The sequence below is a fragment of the Oryctolagus cuniculus genome, chromosome 11, assembly GCF_051225735.1.
Source record: "Oryctolagus cuniculus isolate XC-2025 breed Fujian yellow rabbit chromosome 11, ASM5122573v1, whole genome shotgun sequence".
Taxonomy (NCBI): domain Eukaryota; kingdom Metazoa; phylum Chordata; class Mammalia; order Lagomorpha; family Leporidae; genus Oryctolagus; species Oryctolagus cuniculus.
In genome coordinates, this window is record NC_142877.1 from 73,695,402 (window position 1) to 73,719,340 (window position 23,939).

Here is a 23,939-nt window from a genome sequence, read left to right on the forward strand (position 1 = left end):
CTATCTTCTCTCTCCCTTCTTCTCTCTCTCCTTCCCCCCTCCCTCCCTCTCTTTCAAATAAGTAAATATTTCTTCTAAGAAAAGAAATGATCTCTATCAACTTACCACAAAAAATGCTTCACTAGAATAGTGTAGCCAGTACAAGCAAACCCTAAGCTGTCAAACAGGTTTGAAGATTCACTAGCAGGGCTATCAGAATTTAGGACAGATCACCCAGGTATAGAATAATAGATCAAATATCTACTTATGGGGTCTGGGTGTTACAGCCAGCACTGGTGTAGCAGTTCATGAGGAACCTCTATGAGACTGGCCTAGGAAGGGTGACCCAGCATCAGAGACTGGCCAGAAAGCAGTGTGTTGACTGCCCAGCAGTCACTGTGCCATGTCCAGCACAAAACGCAGCTAGTCTTACTCAAGAATGGGATAGAAATCTCAGTTCAGATGTTTGGTGCAACAGAGAAAACACAGGGTATTAAAAGATGTTGGATGAATGTTGTGTCTGAGTGAGTCATAGGACAAGGGGAGAATTTCTAAAGGAAGAGGAATGGCTGGGCCTGGATAACAAAGTGCCAGAGTTCCTCTTTGGATTAGAGGAGGTCTCCTGGGTCAAGGATGGCTGCCAATATGCTTCTCCTCATGGTGCTGAGTTTATCCCAGGGGAAGAAAATTATTCCTATGAAACACTAGCAGAAAGATATGTTACCTCCTCCTCAACATTCTCCTTTTCTGTTTGTGTCCATGTTTTCCCTTCTAAAACTGCTACTTCTATTTCTCCACTAATAAAGTTCAGCTCTTTGCTCAGTCATGATTCTTTGTCACAGGCCTCAGACAAATAAAAATCATGCTAACTGTAGATAAATCAAGCTGGTTAATGTAGTCCTGGCAAATAACTTGCTTTTGTTCATGGTAAGAGGCTGACAGCGCAAGAGTCTAAACGTAACTAAGATGCTGTCTAGTTCTATCAATTCATTCTTTTCCCCACATGTGGAGTAACACCCTCAATGACAACAGTATTCCCTTAATTTATTCAATGTGGGTAACTTCTTAACAGACTAAACACCAAATTTGTTTACCAGAAACACTAAGGGGAAATAAAATATCAACCAGAAGTGAAAGAATAAAATAAATAAGATGCAGGCCTTGCACCCATGTTAGAAAAGGCCAAAGTACTCTCTCTATAGGTTGCTGTTAATCTCTGTGTTTGATTATGAGCCCCAATGTCAGACATCCCATTCTAGACAACAGAGATTCTGTCCATCTTTAAATACCTTTTATAGGCTTACACTGCAGATCCTCAAGCCTTCGGGAAGGCATATTTATGAGTATAAAACATAACTGTCCCCCACCAAAGGTTTTCACCTAAGTAAGGCACAGAATGCTGAGGTAACTAATTGTTGCTCTGATTCTATGGGTTCCACAGGAGTAGAAAGCAAATTGTAAAAGAGAAAGAGGGAGAGAAATTTCCAGAAGTGTCCCCCACTTTAAGATAGGAAACAGAACAGAAAAATTTGTCTTTAATTGCTCTTTCCACCAGGCTGTGAACAGAGGCTTTTAACTGCACCATGATTAAATAAATTTTATTAGGATGTGTGCTATCTGAAGCAGATGTTTGACCTGATAGTTAAGAAGCTAGTTGAGATGTCTGTATCCCAGAAGAGAGTAATGAATTTGAATCCTGGTTCCAACCCCTGATTTTAGCTTCCAGCTAAAGCATACCCGGGGAGGCAGCAAGTGATGGCTCAACTAGTTGAGTCCCAGTCACTCATGCAGGAAACCTGGATTGAGTTTCTGGCTCCCAGCTTCAGCCTGGCCTAGCCCCAGTCCTACTCACATTGAAGGCATTTTGGGAGTGAACCAGCAAATAAGAGCTTGCTCTCTATCTTTGTCACACAGATATTCTCTTAACTGCTGGCTTAAAAATAGTTTAATAACTATTAAATAGGAATAAAAAATCTAAGGAGGAAAAAATTCTCCTCATTTGGGCAAATACCTTGAAATGGCACTAACAATAGAAGACATGATTCCTCACAGTGGTAAGAACCCAGGCAACAAAGAAAAATGAAGAAACCATTCTACAGGAGTAAGAATAATAATTTGGGAAGGAGGGATACCCCTGAAAAGAGGAGAGCAAGAAACCGGAGAATGCTGCCAGGATGACGCAGTGTTGAGTAAAACAAAGAACCCTCCTCCCATGCTCTTGCTTCTGTCCCTTCCCTGCCCAGTCTTCCCACATTTGTGACACTGTGGTATGAAACAGAGAGCATATGAGAAGTCCAGAGGCTGGAATCAAAATTTATCCATAGGAAGAAAGCTTCTTCCAAACTCGGGAAAATCTTCATAAGATCTTTGCCCCTGGTCAAAAAAATATGTGTAGTAGGCAAAACAGGGACATGTTCTTCTTGTACAGGTAGCAAGAAGCTGGGCATGCCCAGAGAACTGCTGAGCTGTGTTCACATGGCAAGCTTTTCCTGTTTAAAGGGATTGCCTTCAATGTTAGTTGCCATGAATAACACTAACTATACTGTTTCTTGATGCCTTTAAAGCACAGACTCAAATTTTCTTAAGATAACTCCCCCCACACACCTTTTTTTGCCTTTTGGATCAACCACTTTGAGATCAGTTAAATTACTGAAAAATCTTCTAGTACAAAAATTGTTACTCTTGGTGAGGAAGGGGGTGGTCTACTTTCTCAAGTGGTATATCAGGCTGGCTTTAAACAAATGATGAAGGAAAAACATTTCCACTTCAGCCACTTCCCACCTCCATTTTCACTGAAATTTTTCAATGTTTAGAATAATACCTCTTCCGTGCTCCAGAACCATTGTTCCACACCTCGCATGGTGCCAAGGACAGAGCAATTCAATTAACTTAAATAAATTATAAAATACATATCAGCACAAATGATGAGTTAAAGTAGTCAAGAAAAATGTTGTAGAAGTGCTTATTGTTATTGTGATTGTCATTACTTTCATTTTCATAGATATAATAGTTATTAGAAATAAACTACACTAGGGACAAGGTGGCTTATATTTGTTTATTTACCTCTTGATCATCTTTGCTTACTCGTACCCATATTGCTATCGCCAGGATCAAGACACCACATAGCTGCAAAAAAAAAAAAAAAAAGGTTAGAGTTTACAATTAAGACAAAATGAACCAATTCCACATACTCTCATCCATCTGGTCACAGTAGTTTTTCATTAAATACACCATTACTACCTGAAAGGTATAAATGAAATATACAGATAATTGTGGAAATGTTCTATTGCAATCCATATGTTTGATAAGAATAACTGCTTGTTGTCTGCAAAGCACTGATAGGTCTGTGGACCAGAAGTCATCTTCACTAAGCAAGAAAAGATTATTTTCCATGTTGCAATTCCAACTCTGTGTTTTTGGAGATTGTAACACCCAAAAGACAAGTCACAATAGATTAGAGATAAAATATATTTATCAAGCCTCTGGGTTTGTCTCTCAGAAGCTATCTTGGGCCCAGAAAGAAGAAAACAACTGACTAATCATGAAATATTCACTCAGGATGCAAGAGGGAGAATGAAGTTGGGGTAAACAGGGAACAGTAGGACATTAGACAAAATTTGCAGTTAAGCAACTGAGATATATACTAACCAACACTTATTGGACCTAAATAAATTCTTTTAAAAATAAATTCTTGTAGGTAGTGAAGTTTATCCAGAGAAAAAGAACAATGAAGAACAGTTCTTAAAGTCTTAAATTCCTTTAATGACTCTACCAGATTATTTAATTTGGACCAAGGCCAACACATAAAATGTGAAACACATTTTACTTTAGTGTAAGGAAAATTCTTGTCTTTCAGGCTTTCTTTAAAAAAAAAAAAAAGATACATATTATGACCTCAAAAAAAAGTCAAAGATCTATTATTAGAGGGAGATGTTAAGAGCAGGGCTGGTAACATATCAGACACAGCAGGCCTGGATGGACATTCTAGAAGATTCTAAGCTTCCATGCTCTGACAGAAAAATGTCCAAGTCCTCCAAAATCCAGTGTCCTCAGAGCATCATTGCTTTCATGCATGGTTGAGCCACAAGGCAGAAATGCCCAATGGCACTTTTAATGGCTCCTCATGAGGTTTATAGTGGAGACAGAGTCAAGAGATTTTTGTCAAGTGTAATGAGTAGCTGAAAAATGAGATTCTGTATACTCTAAAAAACTTCAAAACCCAGGTCCTAACTCTTCATCTTGGAAAAAAAGTTGGAATTCAAATATATGTGTGTGTGTGTGTGTGTGTATTCATTCTGAAAATCCTCTGCAACTCCTACCCAATCCAAGTGCATCACATGCTTCAACTCCCCCCAAAAATTAGTGTAATTAAAATTAAAAATAAAAGCTCTTTATTTAAATGCCAAACAACCTATGCAATTTAATTATCTTACACATCTATACATACAGTAAAATATAAGCCATGAAAGAAAGTTTTGGAGTCTCAAAATCTTCCTTTTTTTATACCCCTACCTCCTTTCACTAAATCCTAACTTCATTTGTAAATTGGGATAAATACTCATTTTAGAAATTTTTTGTCAATAAGTCCCTAAGTGAGAATTTATACAAATGATAATAAAACCTTCTGGAATTTTCAGTAATTTTATACCAACTGGGTTTTTGTTATGTGATTTGTTCACTAATATTTTCTTTCTTTTTATTCTCCTTTCACAAGTAGACATATATTTATTATCTAAGTGCTCACATTGGTCTTTAGCTTCAAATATAAATACAATCCTGGCAGTTTTATCATTGTTATCTGACATTTATTCAACTATCAGTGAAAAATCTTTAATAATTTTTTTTTTTTTTAAACTTTTATTTAATGCATATAAATTTCCAAAGTACGACTTATGGATTACAATGGTTTTCCCCCCATACCGTCCCTCCCACCCACAACCCTCCCCTTTCCCACTCCCTCTCCCCTTCCCTTCACATCAAGATTCATTTTCGATTATCTTAATATACAGAAGATCAGCTTAGTATACATTAAGTAAGGATTTCAACAGTTTGCTCCCACACAGAAACATAAAGTGAAAAATAATAGATGATTTTTTAAAATGATGATGAAATCAGAGCAGACCTATTGTCATGTTTAATCCCAGTGAGAGTCAAGTTGGGAATTGATAATTTCTTTTATCTTTAATAATTTTTAGAGAGTAAACATGATGTTTAAATTTTTTGTGTGTATGATAAGTCCTTCATTTTTCCAAATACTTAGAAAACAAACCATTCATAAGCTTTATGAAATAAACACTAACTGTCCCACAAATGAGTTTTCTTTATTTAACTGTTTATATTTAAAAATTGAAACTTCATTTGAGAGGCAGATTGATAGAATTCCCATTGACTGATTTACTCTCCAAATGAGAGCTTTCATTATCTTTCTCTCTGTCTCTCTTTGCTTCTCAAACAAACAAATAAAGATGAAGGTAAATTTCCTTTCTATCAAGGATGATCATTCTATAGTGATGATTAATACTAGCCTAGTTCGGCTGGCACTGCGGCTCACTAGGCTAATCCTCTGCCTGCGGCGCCGGTATTCTGGGATCTAGTCCCGGTTGGGGTGCCGGATTCTGTCCTGGTTGCCCCTCTTCCAGTCCAGCTTTCTGCTGTGGCCTGGAAGTGCAGTGGAGGATCGCCCAAGTGCTTGGGCCCTGCACCCGCATGGGAGACTGGGAGGAAGCACCTGGCTCCTGGCTTTGGATCGGCATAGCGTGCCAGCTGTAGCAGCCATTTTGGGGGGTGAACCAATGGAACGAAGACCTTTCTCTCTTTGTCCCTCTCTCTCACTGTCTAACTCTGCCTGTCCAAAAAAAAAAAAAAATACTAAACTAGTTCATCTTGATTATTAGATTGACTACCATATTGGTTCCCTGAGCCCTTTCTCCAGTTTGCCTCAAGGATTTCTACCTTAGTCTTTTCATGCTGTTTTCATCAACACAAGTATAAATTAAGAAATAAGTATAAAGTAAGCTGAAAATAGATCTTTGTAAAAAGAGTGGGAGTAGGAGAGGGAGAAGGAAGAAAGCTGGGGGCATAGGCGGGAGGGAGGGTTGGGTGGGAAGTATCACTATGTTCATGAAATTTGTGTACCTTCAATAAAATCTTTAAAAATTTTTTAAAAGAAAAGAAATATGTGTCTATCTCCAACCCAGTTTCTTTTGGTAAAGTTGGAAAAGGAAAGGGGTCAGTATACTCAGTGCCGAGGCCTGCTATCAGTGACCCTGCCGAACTTCCTTGGCCCAACCTCTTCCACTTATTTCTAGAGAATCTCTGTGGTTTTTACTCAGCTTTCACAGAGCATCGTTCTTTCTATGGAATTAGGATGTAGTTGGTCTCAATCAGCATTCTAACAAATTAGGCAATTGTGAAATTTGCTTATGTATATTCAATGGACTAAAAATGTATATGTTGAAAATCCTAACTTCCAATGTGACTGTATTTGGAGATATGGATTTTAAAAGATAGGATTATATAAAGTCATAAAAGTGGGGTCCTAATCTGTTCAGATTGGTGACCTTAAAAGTAATCAAAATCTCTCTTTCCCTCTCTCCCTCTCCCACTCACACAACGGAAGAAAGACCAAGCAAGAAGGTGGCCAGGAAGAGGGCCCTCACCAAAAACCTACCAGAGATCTACCATCTCCTGATTCACTCTCCAAATGCCTGCAACAGCCAGAGCTGGTCTAGGCCTCATCTAGGAGCCAGAAACTCCATCCAGGTCTTCCACAGGGTGGCAGGACCCAAATACTTGAGCAGTCATCTGCTGCCTCACAGGGTAAATATTAGAAGGAAGCTGAATTTGGATCAGAGGTGCCAGGACTCAAACCAAGCCCTCCAATATGGGATGCAGACATTCCAAGCAGCAACTTAACTACTGTGTCAAATGTCCTCCCCAACTGGTAGAATGTTGACTTGTCCTCTTCTCTGATAATGTGTCCTCCAATCATCTCTACTCCCTCTCTCCCAACTGTATCTTTTGATTTTAATGTTTATGGAAGTGTGCTTCAGCAGTGTAGAGAAAGGAAGAAACTGCTGGGATACAGACTAGACTGTGAACTTAATATTATTGTTCCCAAAGGGGCACCTTGAGGGATGAAAATGAATAATGTTTAAGGGGCCAACTACAAGACTCATTTTTACAATAATCCCAGGATACCAGAGGTGACTTGACTATTGGAGGCAGAAAAGTCATGTGCTAGTCACAGAGCAATAGGGATGAATTCAGGATTTGATCCCAGTCACTGTGTTTAAAAAATATACTTTTTTCTCATTGTCTCGACTTATGAGAGACAAATTCTTGCCTTTTTTTGCTGTTTTATTTCTTCCTGTTTCAAAATCCAACACTGAAATTTATTCGCCACTATATAGAGTAGTTTCATATTTATGAGTCATAAAAATGCTTATACAATTGCCATTGAATTGTCTTCTTTAAATATTTATATGGCATTATTATGAGTTTTTCTCATCTAGCAATGCACTTAATTTTCATAACTCCATGATGTAGATAGATACTACCACTGTCATCATTTTTTATTGATGAGGAATAGTAATGCAGAGAGAGAGTAGCTAATTTCCAGAAGGCAGCACAGCTAGTGATGAAAGAACTGATATTCAGACTGAGATCTCCACCACTGGGTTCTAATGTGTTTTGTCACTGTCACATGATTGCACGGTGGTAACCAATGACTCTACTTAAAAAGTTCATACATTACAGCCATAGATAAGTCTACCTTGGGACATATCATCAATGTACAGAATAAGTCATGTTCTTTTTGTAATGTACCCCTATCACAGAGTTATATCTGCTCTGCTTCCTGTCTTCTAATTGCTCTCAGCACATCTAACCTAGAGACCAAGCCAAGGTACCACAAAGAATTCATCCATGAACATTGAAATCCTGATTCTTGAAACTCTCACCACATTCTGATTTCCTTCTTTCTCTTCATATTTCTACATGTATTGGCTTCCTTCAGTTTCTGATACACCTGACTCCACAACTTGGCCTCTTTTCCTCACCTTACCCCTTCTGGGATTGGGGATGTTACCTCACTCTGCTCTCCTTCATTAAGAGCTGGCCTCTCCATAGCACTCCATTGCTGGCCATTATTCCACTGCATCCACGAGGCAAATGCTCCCTGTAGCATGCTTACTCAGACACCTAAAACACCCTCAACAGCTACAATACTATCAGCATGGTGTATCTAAGAGAGGCATAGGAAAATGTGGGCATTGCATTTGTTTTTAACATAAAAGGCAGGAAAACAGATTTTGTACCAATAACATTACAACAGGGCATCCAATTCTCCAACATGCATCAACTGCTTGCATTAAGAGATTAGAGTAATTTTTACTTTCACATGTTTTTCTTCAATTAGTAATTCTAACACTTGGATATTACTGCATATTTATGTGGCACATCACAAATTCTTCCCCAGAAGAAACTAGTATGTTTAGATTAAATAACCATATGCACATCTTAGAGATATTTCTACATCTGGCCCTACTTTGCAAAGGTTTAGCTTAGCAAGTTACACCAGAAAGAATGCATTTGAAAACATAAGGCTATGGACATCTACAAGAAAACCACATCAGTGGGACCGTTAAAATTTTTGGTTAAGTAAACATTGAGAATGTGACAACTTGCTAATTTCTTGTGAAGGACTGTAAAACTCCAACTGAAGACTCTAGGTTGGGGGTAGACAAGAGAGTAGAAGTAGGAACATTCTTTAACTGCAGGGATTCTATCATCTACATTTTGGTTTAAAATATTGATGTCACCTGTAGGCTAAGAAATTGTCACTAGCAGCCTTTATAACTCTTGCTCTCGCTGAAAGAGTGATTCAATTTCAAGATTTCTTACACAGGCTTTGTAGGCCTGACCACATATACTAATGGAAGGAACTCCCAGGAAAATCAGAAATATCTAATTAGGATCTACACCATCAGAAGGACTTTGTCTTTGTCAACAGAGAATGGTTATGATAAATCAATCATAATTTCTCAGGAAAGCAGTGATCATTTCTGGTGTACCATGGTACAGAGCTCTACAACTCACTCTGATTCCTGAATATGCAATAGTACTTCAAAAATCTTGTGGAAAAATTTAAAAAGGTGAATTTATTTTGGTTTAAAATCTTTTTTTTGAAAATTCATGCACAATTTTTCCATAATACACATTTACCACATATTGTGGAATTTTTTTCATCAAAACAAACTCATATTACTAATTCCACTTTCCTATGAATTTTTTAACTTTCATTTAATAAATATAAATTTCCAAAGTACAGCTTTTGAATTACAGCAGCTTTTTCCCCCCGTAACCACCCTCCCACCCACAAACCATCCCATCTCCCACTCCCTCTCCCATCCCATTCACATCAAGATTCATTTTCAATTATCTTTATATACAGAAGATCAATTTAGTATATACTAAGTAAAGATTTCAACAGTTTGCACCCAAACAGAAACACAAAGTATAAAGTACTGTTTGAGTACTAGTTATACCGTTAATTCACATAGCACAACACATTAAGGACAGAGATCCTACATAGGGAGTAAGTGCACAGTGACTCCTGTTGTTGATTTAACAATTGACACTCTTGTTTATGACATCAGTAATCACCCGAGGCTCTTTTCATGAGCTGCCAAGGCTATGGAAGCCTTTTGAGTTCACCAACTCCGATCTTATTTAGACAATGTCTTCTATGAAATTTCTGAAGTATTCTTGTGCAATACTGAATCTGTAAAACATCCCCTAACTAGACTAGGGTGAGAGTCATGGTACAATGGGTTAAGCCGCCAACCGGGGAGTCCACATCCAACATCAGAGTGCCGCTTTGGGTCCCAGCTGCCCTGCTTCCAACCTAGCATCCTGCTATGTATGTGGGAGGCAACAGAATTTAGTTTCCTGCCACCCATGTGAGAAACCCAGGTGGAGTTCCTGGCTCCTGGCTTCAGCCTGGCCCAGCATTTGGGGAGTAAACATAAGGGAAGAAGATCTCCCTCACCATGTATCTCCTCTCTCTGTCCCTCTACCTTTCAAGTAAAATAAGTAAATATTTTTTAAAAATAAAATTCAGATATATTCCAAATTCCTGATTAACTATTTATGAAACACTGACCTTTGATATATTCACAACAGCCATCAGCTCTTTGCATGCTGTCTTTATACAACAAAAATATATTTAAACCATTTCACAATCTAAAGATTGCTACCAGTTTAGATTCTTTAAGGCATCTTAATAATAGGAACCATATATTTATTAGTATATGAACATCCTGGTTGGTTTACATGGGTGATATATATTGTGTCATATAAAGACAATGGCTATAAAGACAAGTATAAAGACATCTTGGAAAAATTGCTGATTCCAGGGTTGGGCAGGAACTAGGCAAGTTCAGGATTATGTCACAAGGTCTCAGGAGTCAACCTGAAGAATCTCCACTAGGCAAAGATGGATAAATTGCACATCAATAAAAAGTTAATTTATCTGTCATTTCATAAAGGGTACTTAAAAATATTAGTTTATCACTTCGGTGTGATTCATTATTTTGAAATTCAACAAGTGAAAAATGAGAAAGAAGTTCTTACGCTACTTTTTTTAAAAATAAAAGTTCCGTATCACTGGTAACCAAGCAGTAAATGAAAAATTTCTTATTATTGAAAGTATTATTGCTAATACTTATATATTAAGAAAAGTTGATAGAAGAAGAATATCACCAATTTGAATCTCTTAATCAATCAATACTTTCTTTAGTACTTAGCATCAATGGCTACTTACATCTCAAAAAGTAAAACAATCAAACATGATGTGCCTACTGATGAAAGAACACAATATCACTTATGAAGCAGTTGTGCCAAAAAAACAAAACAAACTCTGAATATCATCAAGCAGCCAGATGCAATTACTAACATAAAAGACAGTACAAAGGATGGGAGCGCATGTTAAACTTACACCTCTGCAAACGGCAAAATCCAGATTCTGGAAAATGTGGTTAAGACAAACACACATGTCAGCACTTAAAACTTGAAGAGGGAATAAAAAGATGAACTTAGAGGGAGATTCTATAGATAAAATTAACATGAAAGATGTATCAAACAATGACAATGTATGGACTTCATCTGGATCCTGACTCACACAGGAACATTTATAAGCCAACTGAAAATTTGAACCCTGGATGGCTATTTGATCGCTGATCATGAACTGTTACTAAATTTTAAAGCATTATAAGGATATTGCGCTTATACTTCTTTTTTTTTAATTTGTTGACAGGCAGAGTGGACAGTGAGAGAGAGACACAGAGAGAAAGGTCTTCCTTTTGCCGTTGGTTCACCCTCCAATGGCCGCCGCGGCTGGCGCGCTGCGGCCGGCGCACCGTGCTGATCCAATGGCAGGAGCCAGGTACTTCGCCTGGTCTCCCATGGGGTGCAGGGCCCAAGTGCTTGGGCCATCCTCCACTGCACTCCCTGGCCACAGCAGAGAGCTGGCCTGGAAGAGGGGCAACCAGGACAGAATCCGGCGCCCTGACCGGGACTAGAACCCGGTGTGCCGGCGCCGCAAGGTGGAGGATTAGCCTAGTGAGCCATGGCGCTGGCGTGTGCTTATACTTTTAAAAGAATTATCATTTGGAAACATATACTAAAATATTTATAGGTAAAATGACCTATCTAGATTGCTTCAAAAGTATTAATGGAAGAAAACTGGCCATGCTTCCATGGCTGTTAGGGCTGGGTGATAGATGATTCTCCTATTCTATCTTCTTTGATGAACATTTGAAGTTCTCCATAATATCAAATTAGAAATAAAGCCAAGGCATTATACTCTCACTGCTTAATCAAGGGAAGAAATTTCTCAGGAAAAATTTTTTGAAATTGATATAATCAATCTTTTTTTCTTGGAAAAGGAGAAAGAAAAGATGATAAACCTTTTTCCTTCTTTATTTTGTTTATATTTTCAGTGATTTAATTCCTAAATATATCATCTGTGTACTTTGGGACTGCTGATCATTTGGAATGTCATTCTGTACAATGAATCTGTATTTATGTAATTAAGTTTAATTAAGTCCACTATTTTTCTTCTATGTTGTGATTCCAAATATGGAACAAGAAACACATCAATAGGAATAAGAATTGTAATAAAATCTCATTTCATAAGGATAGGTAAAGAAGTACCAGCTTATCACTTTCGAATGATAATAGAAAGCTAACTCATCAATTTGAAATGTGAAAAAGTAAGAAGTATTTATTCTACCTTTTTAAAAAGGTATTTTTAAAGAATTATTTTAATTGGACAGAAATCACCACTGTGTAGATACCAGCTATCTGCTTACCATAGGCAAACAGGTATAAAACATACAGATAACATATTCCAAAAAAAGGAGGTTTTGTTTCTCCTTGTACTGCATAATCCATCATTCAAAACTTTTTTCATCTAAGTGTTCTGGGTTATTTCCAATAATTTGCTTTTGAACAGTCTCTAATTGCACCATATACACTAAAAATGATAGTCAATTTCCCAACGTCCCATGTGCCTTTTCCATTTTTCCCATTTCAACATGTTAGATGTTACTTATTAGTTTATTAAAGAGGGGATGATATTAAAATCCTAACCAAAAAAAAAGTCCTAACTCCAAAAATGCCAATATAATTCCACTGGTTTAATTCAATCCTTTTATGATAAAATAATTTAATTGCTTCCCCTTCAAGTTTTTTATGATCTATTGCTTTTTTTGGGGGGGGGGGAGGTCGTCAGGAAATGATCCTCTTTTCATGTCTTTATCATTCCATGCCATGCTATTCACCTGTTTCAAATCCAGACATAAAGGGATGGATCAGACCATGTTTTTCCCACAGGGGACTTAAACCAGGGAGGCCTGATTGATATACAACTAAGAATAATTGTCCTTTAATTAAGGGGTAGTTTTTCCTCCATGATTGTTTTTGCAACTATATCAAAACATTTATGAAATGTTTATCCTCACAGAATCTAAGTGTACTTTTTTGAGTCATTGGCTCATTTTCAATTACTGAAATATCCAAAGCAAGAACAAACAAATCCAAACAAGTAAATGGAAGATACATTTTCCTTCTCCTCCTATTTCTCTAGTGCAGAATCTGTTCTTGTTTATGATATCAAGATCCCCTTTCTTGCAGAAAATTGATAATTAAAAGGAAAACACTTACCCAGAAAAAGAAGTTGAAGATAAACATGGAATATTTTATACAACCACTCACACCTGCCATGTTACAAAAGGATCAGGAATCCAGATGCCGTGAATGCAGCTATTCGTTAGAGGATTGTCCTGCAATATGCTCTGCAATAATGTGCCTGCACAGGTTCCTGTGCCCAGGGCTTCAGAGAAGAAATAGAAAGCAGGGAAGCTGAAGTGGATAAAAAATTAACCCACACATTTAAATAGCACCAATGCTTATCTGCAGGAAAGTATGTTCTTTTTGCTTGTCATGGCTTTTGGGGCACTTGGCCAGGATATTTACGATCCTTTCTTAAAAACGGCCTCCTCTAAAGTAAACAGATATCAAGTTAAGGGAGTGGCACTGGATCAGGGGAGAGAATGGCACAGCCAGATACTGGGTGGTTGGACTTCAGAAAGCACAGCCCGACTTCCCCGCCCTCTGTATCTGCTGCAGGGAAATAAGGTTGTATTGCTCTGAGGTAAGGCACATTTTGTCTCAATTCATTTTGCACTGTATTTTCTCAAGAAGGTGACATTTCTTCTAACAGCAAAAAAATACATTCAAAAATCAGTCCAATCTCCAGGAGTAGATACAGTAACCTTTTATCATTAACCTCAGAATAGTGAATCAACCATGACATGCACGGGCCTTTTTGGGCTTCCAATTTATTTCAAAACAATTCCACAGAGCTGCCTTAAATGCACCACAGTTGTGGCAAGTGGAGAGGGATGGAGATTTTTCCTATCACAATAAGAACATTATTTTTTTATCTTTATTTCTTTACGATATACAAGAAAAAAAAGTGTTCTCAGGAGTCTTTCTGACTACCACTATTGTGCTCACTTCATAAAGTGTAGCAAGTTTCATAGCTTGGTTTGTTTGAAAGATAAACACAGTCTTTTCTTTCCTCTGATAAATTATTTCTAGCAACAATACATCTCCACCAACTCAGTTTCTGAATTCTAGGCCCTTCTGGACAGAAAAGAAAATCCTAAATGAGAAGGTGGTCATGGATCATTGGACACAGATTGTACAATTTGCTTCCAGTGCTAATAGAAGGCAGCTGTCCCAGGTAAAAGCAAAAGTCTTGGACCTAATGAGGAAGCTATGGACTACTTCATGTAAATAACCTGGAGCATGCTAGGTTCCACATTTTACCTCTCAAAAGGATCTCTTATTCCTCTAAATAATAATTTTAAGAAAGCTCTCTACCTCAAAAGGCTATTAGAAAATATTTCTTTAAAATTTGTGAAAAATTCCACACAATAAGCAAAGATAGAGTTCTTCCAAAAGAATATTTATTTCTAATTTTCACAGAGGTACAATCCTACTCCCTCAGTATAAACAATATATTTTAATGCATTGTCAATGATAAAATTTCATGCTAAAAGCCAAACTTGGGATTAGTCCCAAAAATAATAGCTTAATATTTCAGTTATCACTAATATTGTCAGTGTTCTGTGCAATTTTATCCTAGAAAATGGAGGCATAAATGTCTACTGAGATATTAGTATATGTAGTACAAACCACAGATGAAAGGAAAAAGAATTTTATATTAAGTGAAAAGCCAAATGGATTTATAATTCAAAAAATAAAGATTTATCACATATACATAAATATAAAAGAAAAACATAGACTTAAATACTGTTCTACTGACAAGAATGTATCTTGTGACTACTAAATTTCAGTTTGGAATATATTTTCTAGTAGAAAATAAATCTTCTTGAAAATAATACAGTCTTTAGTTAAATCATTCTTGAACTCTGAAACACAACAACCATGGGTGTGTTTTATAGGAAAATGACCCTATGCAATACAGCTCCCAACCCAACTCAAAATCTATGTGAAAAAGTTCATTCCTTTGAGTTCCTATCCCAGTAAGTTATATAATCATACAATACTTGCCCAAGCTATACACTATAGAGCCATTTTATACTCCTCTTTCTTTCTTTCTTTCCTCATTATCTAACCATTCCCCCATGGTCTAAAAAGCTTTTAAATTTCCTTTATTTCTGTTTCCTTTATCTCATCCATTTGCCCCTGTCATGATTCAGTCCTTTATCATCTCTTACTAGCGCCATTTCAATAGAATCATAATTAATTTCCCTGCCAGCCTCTCCACTCACCACTCCCAATCTGCCTCAGTTCTCCATAATTCTTTTTATAAAACACCTATTGATCAAGAAAGCCCCCTGATTAAAAACTGTCCTAAGAATGGTGTCTTTTTAACTATATCTTAAATTTCAGGCTTCTTATTAAGACACTTAAAACACATGGCACCCACCTCCAAGACTTTTTCCTGTTCCTTTCTTCCTAGGCAGCGTCTACTCCTAGGTTTCATAGCCACAGAATTCTTTCACAAACCCACCACAGAGCATACCTTGAAGTTTTACACCGTTGTGCCGTGTTGTTCCTTTTGCTTAGACTATCCTTGCTGAGTCTCTTGGCCTGGTGAATTATTGCTAACTCCCCTCAACACGGAGCTCAAACAGTGCTGCCCCTGTGGAGTCTTCCTTCCTCATCCTCTCTCCAAACTCTGGGAAGAACTTACTTCTTTCTCGTACCCATTAGAATTTGATCATACATTTAGTCTCAAATGTCATCCTATACTACAGTTATTCATACCTCTCCCTTATTCCATCCTTACTGCCTGAGAGGTGAAGCTCTTGACCTACTTTATACCCATGGTTGTTATCACTAGAGGTAAAGGGACATGTAATTGAAGCCAAGCCCCCAAGAAAGGTAAACTATAGATACCCTCAGAGAACTGTCTGGAGAACCACCCACATGCCATGGTTTCCCCCCTAAACAATTTCCAGTAAAGAAAAACTGTTCCTTTGTCTCAAGATATGTCAGAGAAATCCTTATAATATTCAAGAAGGTAATATACAGTAATTCTCAAATGAATGCAATATATTCAGGACCAGCAATACAGAATGTACATACATACCTACAGAAACATTAATCCAGAGAAAGCCCCACATTTTATACATGAGAAAAGTACAGTCCAGGAAAATTACTAGTTCACAAAAATCACCTAGTGGTAGAGCTCCTTGTATAAATGAGGTCATGTGATTAGTTGATCACTGTTCTGCTCACTGCTATCTGCTCTGTCTTAAATTATGAAGGATGAGTCATTTACCACCTTCAATGTTGATAAGTTGTCATATAACAGACTTTTTAATAATGGTTTGGGGAAGGGTTGGAAAATGTCAGCAATACATATCAGACCTCATGAAAGACCAGACCAGGAAGGAGAGGTAGTGGGATATGAGGTATCAAAGCAAGAAATGACAGTGGAGAGAAAGAGCAGAGAGAAAGTCTCAACAGATGTAGAACAACTTTCCTAATGTTCTCATCATGCTAATTATTATTACTCATAGTGAATGCACAGAAGAAAGCAGGATACAAATTCAAATCTCATTAATCCCTCTAACTCCCCATAAGGTAATCACTATTAAGCTAGGTTTTGATAACAATATGAGACTCCTGACTGGGAAAAAAGAGAAAGAGATTCTTCATTATCAGGTCAGAGGAAACAGCCTATATAAGATCATCAGATGCCTTGTGTAAAATATAGCCTTTTCTCTAGGTCATCAAGCAAATCAGGCCTACATTACGTACTTGCTATGGTTTGAATGTGTCCTATGAAATACATGTAATGGAAACTTAATTCCCAATGCAACAGTATTGAGAGGTGGGACCTTTAAAAGATGATTAAGTCATGAAGGCTTTGCCTTCATGAATGTATAGATGGCATAATTGTGGGAGTGACTTCATTATGTCCAGAGCAGGTTTGTTATAAAAGCAAGTTCAGCCTCTCCCTTCAGCAACCACCCCTCTCTCCAACCCCCTTCCAACTCTGTCTCTTACTTGTGTGCAGGTGCTGCTTTGCATTTCTGCCTTCTGCAACGGGGTGATGCAGCAAGAAGGGTCTCACTAGGTATGAGTGCCTTAGCCTTAGACTTCCCAGTCTCCAGAACTTTGGGAAATAAATATCTGTGCTTTATAAATTACCCAGCCTCAGGTATCATTTCACAGCAGCACAAATCCCACTAAGATAGGACTTGAACCAGAAAGCAGAAATTTACAGACAGTTCATATTTTCATTATAGTATTGTCTTCTCTGGAATATACACAAAAATCTATTTAACGCATGTACAATAACTTCTATTCAACCAAGGAGCTAAAACCATTCCCTGGAGCAAGGACAGTCTCTTCAAAAAATGGTGCTGGGATTTCCACATGCAGAAGTATAAAGCAGAAACCCTACCTTACACCTAACACAAAAATCCATTCAAAATGGATTAAAGACAATCTATGACCCAATACTATCAAATTACTAGACAGCATTGGGGAAACTCTGCAAGACATTGGTATAGGCAAAAAGTACTTGGAAAAGATCCCAGAAGCACAGGCAATAAAAGCCAAAATTAACAAGTATGATACATCAAATTGAGAAGATTCTGTACAGCAAAAGAAATGGTCAGGAAAGTAAAGAGGCAACCAACAGAATGGGAGAAATTATTTGCAAACCATGCAACTGATAAAGGTTTAATAACCAGAATACATAAAGTAATCAAAAAACTCAACAGCAGCAAAACAAAGAATCCAGGCAAGAAATGGGCAAAGGACTTAAACAGACATTTCTCAAAAGGGGAAATCCAAATGGCCAACAGACACATGAAAAAGTGCTCAAGATCACTAGCTGTCTGGGAAATGCAAATCAAAACCACAATGAGGTTTCACCTCACCCCAGTTAGAATGGCTTTCATACAGAAATCAACAAACAACAAATGCTGGAGAGGATGTGGGGAAAAAGGTACCCTAATCAACTTTTGGTGGGAACGCAAACTGGTAAAACCACTATGGAAGACAGTTTGGAGATCCCTCAGAAATATGAATATAGTCCTACCACACGACCTAGCCATTCCACTCTCCGAATTTACCCAAAGGAAATTAAAACATCAAATAAAGTCATCTACACCTCCATATTTACTGCAGCTCAATTCACAATAGCTAAGACATGGAATCAACCTAAATGCCAATCAATGTAATACTGGATAAAGAAACTACGGGATGTGTACTCTATGGAATACTACACAGTGGTTTAAAAAAAACTAAATCCAGTAATTTTCAACAAAATGGATGAATCTGAAAAAAATCATACCTAAGGAAATAAGCCAGTCCCAAAGGAGCAAGTACCATATATTCTCCATGATCTGTGATAACTAAGAGAGCACCTAAAAGGTGACCTGTAGAAGTGAAACTGACACTACAAGAAGCAATTACTTGAACAACCCTTGTCTTGACTGTCGAGGAACACTTCATTATTTCATTTTTTTTTAATTTATTCTTTTTTTTCTACTCAATACTATTGGTTGAACTCTTTATTTAGCATAGAATTAATCATAGGCATATTAAGTCAATTGAAAATAGATCTCAGTTAAAAATAAGAGTGGGAATGAGAGAAGGAAAAGCTGTACAATTCAGGACACATTACCATGGACTTACCCCTAAAAGCAAAGCTAAAAACTTGCCATGGACTCCAGATCCCATTAAGCTGGGTGGTACTAAACCCATCTTATGTGTTAAAGTGATCATATTAAGTGTGGAATTGATCATATAGATAGAATTAAGTGTCAAAGGGATCACATAAATAAGACCAAGTGTCTGGTAATAACAATAGATAGAATTAAAAAGGAGAGAAAGTTCCAACATGGGAAGCAGTCCACATAGCAGATTCATAGAATGACAAACACCCTAAACAGAACTCTGACCTCAGAATCTGCCCCTAAGGCATTCGTATCTAGCTGAAAAGCCCACGAGAGCATTTCAGGCATGGAAAGCCAAGACACAGTGGCAAAAAATGTTCTGCATGAAGGATCTCTGTGACTGAGACTCCAGTGGAAAGAAGGGGCCATCAACCACACAGCAGACCCATAGAATGACAAATGCCCTAAACAGCACTCTGGCCTCAGAATCAGCCCTTAAGGCATTCAGATCATCCCATGAGAGTTTCGCAGGCATGGGCATGGAAAGCCAAGACACTGTGGCAAAAAAAAAAAAAAAAAAAAAAAAAAAAAAAAAAAAAAAACACAAACACCTAAATGAAATATCTGAGTGAGATCCCAATGGAAAGAACAGGCTATCATAGAAGGAGGTATATTTCTCTGAAGGCAGGAGAGAACTTCCACTTTGATTATGGCCCTGTCTAAATAATGTCAGAGTTTGTGGACTCAAGAGGCTTCCGTAGCCTTGGCAGCTCATGACAAGAGCCTCGGGTGATCACTGATGTCATAAATAAGAATGTCAATTGTTAAATCAACAACAGGAGTCACTGTACACTTGCTCCACATGTAGGACCTCTGTCCTTAATGAGTTGTGCTACCAGAATTAATGGTAAAACTAGTACTTGCGGCCGGCGCTGTGCCTCACTTGGTTAATCCTCTGCCTGCGGTGCCAGCATCCCATATGTGTGCAGGTTCTTGTCCTGGCTACACCTCTTCCAGTCCAGCTCACTGCTGTGGCCCGGGAAGGCAGTGGAGGATGGCCCAAGTGCTTGGGCCCCTGCACCCTCATGGAAGACCAGGAAGAAGCACCTGACTCCTGGCTTCAGATCGGCGCAGTTCCGGCCATAGCGGCCATTTGGGAAGTGAACCAACAGAAGGAAGACCTTTCTCTCTGTCTCTCTCACTGTCTATAACTCTACCTGTCAAATAAATTAAAAAAAAAAACCTAGTACTCAAACAGTACTTTATACTTTGTGTGTCTGTGTGGATGTAAACTGTTGAAATTTTTACTTAGTAGAGAGTTGATCTTCTGTATATAAAGATAATTAAAAATGAATCTTAATGAAGAATGGGATGGGAGAGGGAGTAGGTGGTGGGATGGTCTGTGGGTGGGAGGGCAGGTATGGGAGGAAGAACCGCTATAATCCAGAAGTTGTATCTAAGAAATTTATATTTATTAAATAAAAGCTTTCTATTAAAAAAGAAGGGGCCAACAAAGAAGGATGTACTGAAGGGAGGAGAGAACTTCCACTTTGCATATGGCCCTGTCTATATACCAACAGAGTCTGTGGACTCAAAAGGCTTCCATAGCCTTGGCAGCTCATGTCAAGAGCCTTGGGTGGTCACTGACATAAAAAATAAGAGTGTTAATTGTTAGATCAACAACAGGAGTCACTGTACAATTACTCCCCATGTAGGACCTCTGTCCTTAATGAATTGTACTATGAGAAATAACTGTAAAACTTGCTCTGAATCTGTACTTTAGGATATTGGGGGGGTGGTGTGGGGGGGTACAAACTGCTGAAATCTTAGTATAGAGTTGGTATTCTGTATATAAAATTAATTAAAAACGAATCTTAATGAAGAATGGGATGGGAGAGGAAGTAGGAGGTGGGATGGGAAGGTGGGAATGGGAGGAACAACCACTATATTTCTAAAAGCAGTACATATAAAATGTGTATTCATTAAATAAAAGCCTTCTTGAAAAATCCATTTAACAAGTGTGTTGACTATCTAATATATTCCAGTCACTTTACTAGGTACAAGAGACATAGCACTTTACAAATCAAGATGAAATCTAATGTTTTTACATTTTGGTTTCCAAAATCTACTAACCTAATACATTTGCTAACAGAGTAGTGTAGAAAATAAATTATGTTTTAGAGGAAGCATTACTTACTCTATTGTTTATTCCTTTGTGGTCACTCACTCTATACTGTATTCTTTTCATAACATAGTGGACAATCAATTTATTTTCTCAATGGCTTTTAGCAGCATAAGAAAATGATGCTGAAATTTATTTTCATATTACTATATTTAGGGGTAGTTCTGTAAGGGCATTAGATCATGCATTCTGAACTATTAAAAAGAAAATTCCAGTTATCGCTAGAATTTCTCATTTGAAAAACTACCTTCTTTTGTTAGGAAAGTTAAAGTTACTCACTTATGTGTTTTATGGTCACTTTCACAGGACAAGAGCCTTGGCTCTTGTTTTGTAGTCCAATTCTAGGTCTCCTGAGACCAACATTCTTCTTTGCTTTTATGTGAGCCTCTTGCCTTCCTTGTGTCCTTCCCGAGTCTGGCTCATAAAATCGTTTAGTTATTCCCACTGAGAGTGGGAAGCATCCGGTATGAGAATGAACCCGCTTTATCCTTTGCAGTACATTTAAACCAACAATCTCTACTTATAGTGTTCATTCCAGCTCAGAAAAAAAAGGGGAGGGTTAGCATTACCATTGTGAAGTGGGAATCCAGTGTTCATGAAGAATGGATCTCCAATATCCAATTTTATTCCTGCTCCGTAATATATTTTTATTCTAAAATATTCATGGTTTTGGGACATCTGATTACTAACCATATAGGTCATTTAAGAAAAAATATGAAAATATGCATGAGAAAAATAGACTTTACATCTCCCAAATCTGTTCTTATATGTTTATAAGTAAAAACTGAAGCAAAATGTTACAGTAATGAAAAATACACTTTCTGATCATGGTGGAAAGAGATGCCCATGAACTCTCTTTAGGCTTCTCTATAGGGTTTACCTCCTTTAATACTTTCAATAGTCACAACAAGCTGAGAAGGAGACCAGTGAAATGTCGGATCCAGAGTCAGGTGATTGGAATAGCAACCCTGACAGCTTAGCTTCGCCAGCCTTTGCTGGAGTGATCTGCTTCTTAGGAAAAATCCACTTAGGAAAGAGCCAAAATGTTAATATTTTTATCAACAGAAATGCACCCATTAGTCCATCCAGAGGCAGAAGAGAGAGGCTGATCAGAAATTCCTCTTTCTGTTAAAAAAAAAAAAAAAAAAAAAAAAAAAGCAGCCCAGAAACCAGAGCATGCGCAGAACATATCCAGTATGATGAACTCAGGAAAGGAATCAGTGGATGTGTTGCCAAGATTTGATTGTCTGATGACTCTAGAAATCCCGCAGGGATCCAAGAGTCACACCCTCCAGATGAAGTTCTCTGTGGTGTTAGCCTCCTATCCCTGAATGTTAGCATGAGACTCCTCCAAACCCTTTCTTCACTAGATTGCCTTCTTTGTGCTCTATCAACCCCTGCCCACTCTGGGATCTCAGTGTGTCTTCAGACAAGGATACACGATAGCTGAGTGGGTTTCCTTTTACTGGACTATAAATTCAGTTCAGTCCTGCTTCCAAGATCTCATTTTAATTGCATTTTAGATATTTATAAAAGTCTTCACTTACGGCCGGTGCCGCGGCTCACTGGGCTAATCCTCTGCCTGCAGCGCCAACACCCCGGGTTCTAGTCCCGGTTGGGGTGCCAGTTCTGTCCCGGTTGCTCCTCTTCCAGTCCAGCTCTCTGCTGTGGCTCGGGAAAGCAGTGGAGGATGGCCCAAATGCTTGGGCCCTGCACCCACAGAGGAGACCAGGAGGAAGCACCTGGCTCTTGGCTTCGGATAGGCGCAGTGCGCCGGCCACAGCAGCCATTTGGGAAGTGAACCAACGGAAGGAAGACCTTTCTCTCTTTGTCTCTCTCTCTCTCTCACTGTCTAACTTTGCCTGTCAAAAAAATAAAAAAATAAAAAAGTCTTCACTTACACACAATTCATCTCTTGGTTCAAATTTATAAATTTTACTAGATAATTTCTCAATCTTCTTTTCCTTCTCTCCAAATTGGGAGTATTACACACTGTAATACTCTACAGAGAATAAGCATACAAAACAAGACTTAAACTCACCATTCCAGGATCATTGAGTAGTCCATTTTTCTGTCAAATATTTGCCTAGCTGTTTGCTTTTTAGGTTAAAAGTTAAAATGCCAACCTGCTTTTCCATGAGTTCTCTCTGAATCAGTCCTTTGTTTGGTAAGTTCACAAAGCACACATTAGCTGCTGGACATGATTAAGTTCTGAGTTAACAGTGATTAAGAGGTAGGGACATGAGTGGAGGCCACCAACATAGAATTCTAAGAGTAAAATAAAAAAGAAAAAGAAAGAAGGGAAAGGAAAAAATAGTATAAGAGATGTTTGATTCTTTTATCAGACATCAGCTTCTCAAGCTGACACAGCCAACAAAATGTGACACTGAATTTAGTACAGGTTTATCCCATGACTGGTCAGAAATAAACATAGACATTTTACTCATACTACTAATTAGGATCTACAAGTGACTAATTCTAAATTAGAACGATTTATTCAACCTCACACAGTGGAAAGGCATTGCATGGATATTCTGGTTCCCAGGGAGCAATAAAACAACAGGAAGTCATTGTAAAAGGTTATTTATGAGGAAATCCCAAACCTCATACACTTTTATAACAAGAAAATGTATCCCAAATAAGCTCAGAAGAAAATACCTCACGCTCTGATTAGAACAGATTAAAAAAATACTATAGAGAGTTCTATCTGAGTTTTTCTCGAGGAACTGGAATACCTGCTTTTCTCTTAATGTGAGAAGTCAAAAGAAAGAGCCAGGAAACCTGTGTCTGCACATCTAGCCCATCACTTCCAAAACGAGAGGGCAATGGCTGCATCTGCCTCACTATCATCCCATAAGAATGAAGCACCTAATTTTGATCAAATCAAACAAAAGTGCATGCCTTTAAGAATACAAATTCCAGATGTAGCTTTGCCAGAAACTAGACACAGAATGCATCATGTCTCCTGGAATTCTCTTTTGGTTCCCTTCTCCATTTATGGTCAGGCATTAAAGTGTCCTTCCCTGACCTTCCCAATATTTTTC

The 23,939-nt window shown here is 38.0% G+C and overlaps 1 protein-coding gene across 1 annotated transcript in view; it reads right to left on the minus strand.

Annotated features, from left to right (window-relative positions):
• TSPAN8 (tetraspanin 8) overlaps nt 1-13,580 on the minus strand; it is a 32,226-nt gene extending 18,646 nt beyond the window's left edge. The window contains exons 1-2 of the mRNA XM_008256788.5: nt 13,207-13,580; nt 3,043-3,105 (exon numbers count right to left, since the gene is read on the minus strand). Of these exons, the coding sequence (XP_008255010.1) occupies nt 3,043-3,105; nt 13,207-13,266 (123 nt within the window). The 5' untranslated portion in view covers nt 13,267-13,580. The remainder of the gene's footprint in view (nt 1-3,042; nt 3,106-13,206) is intronic.
• Between the last annotated feature and the right edge of the window lie 10,359 nt (nt 13,581-23,939).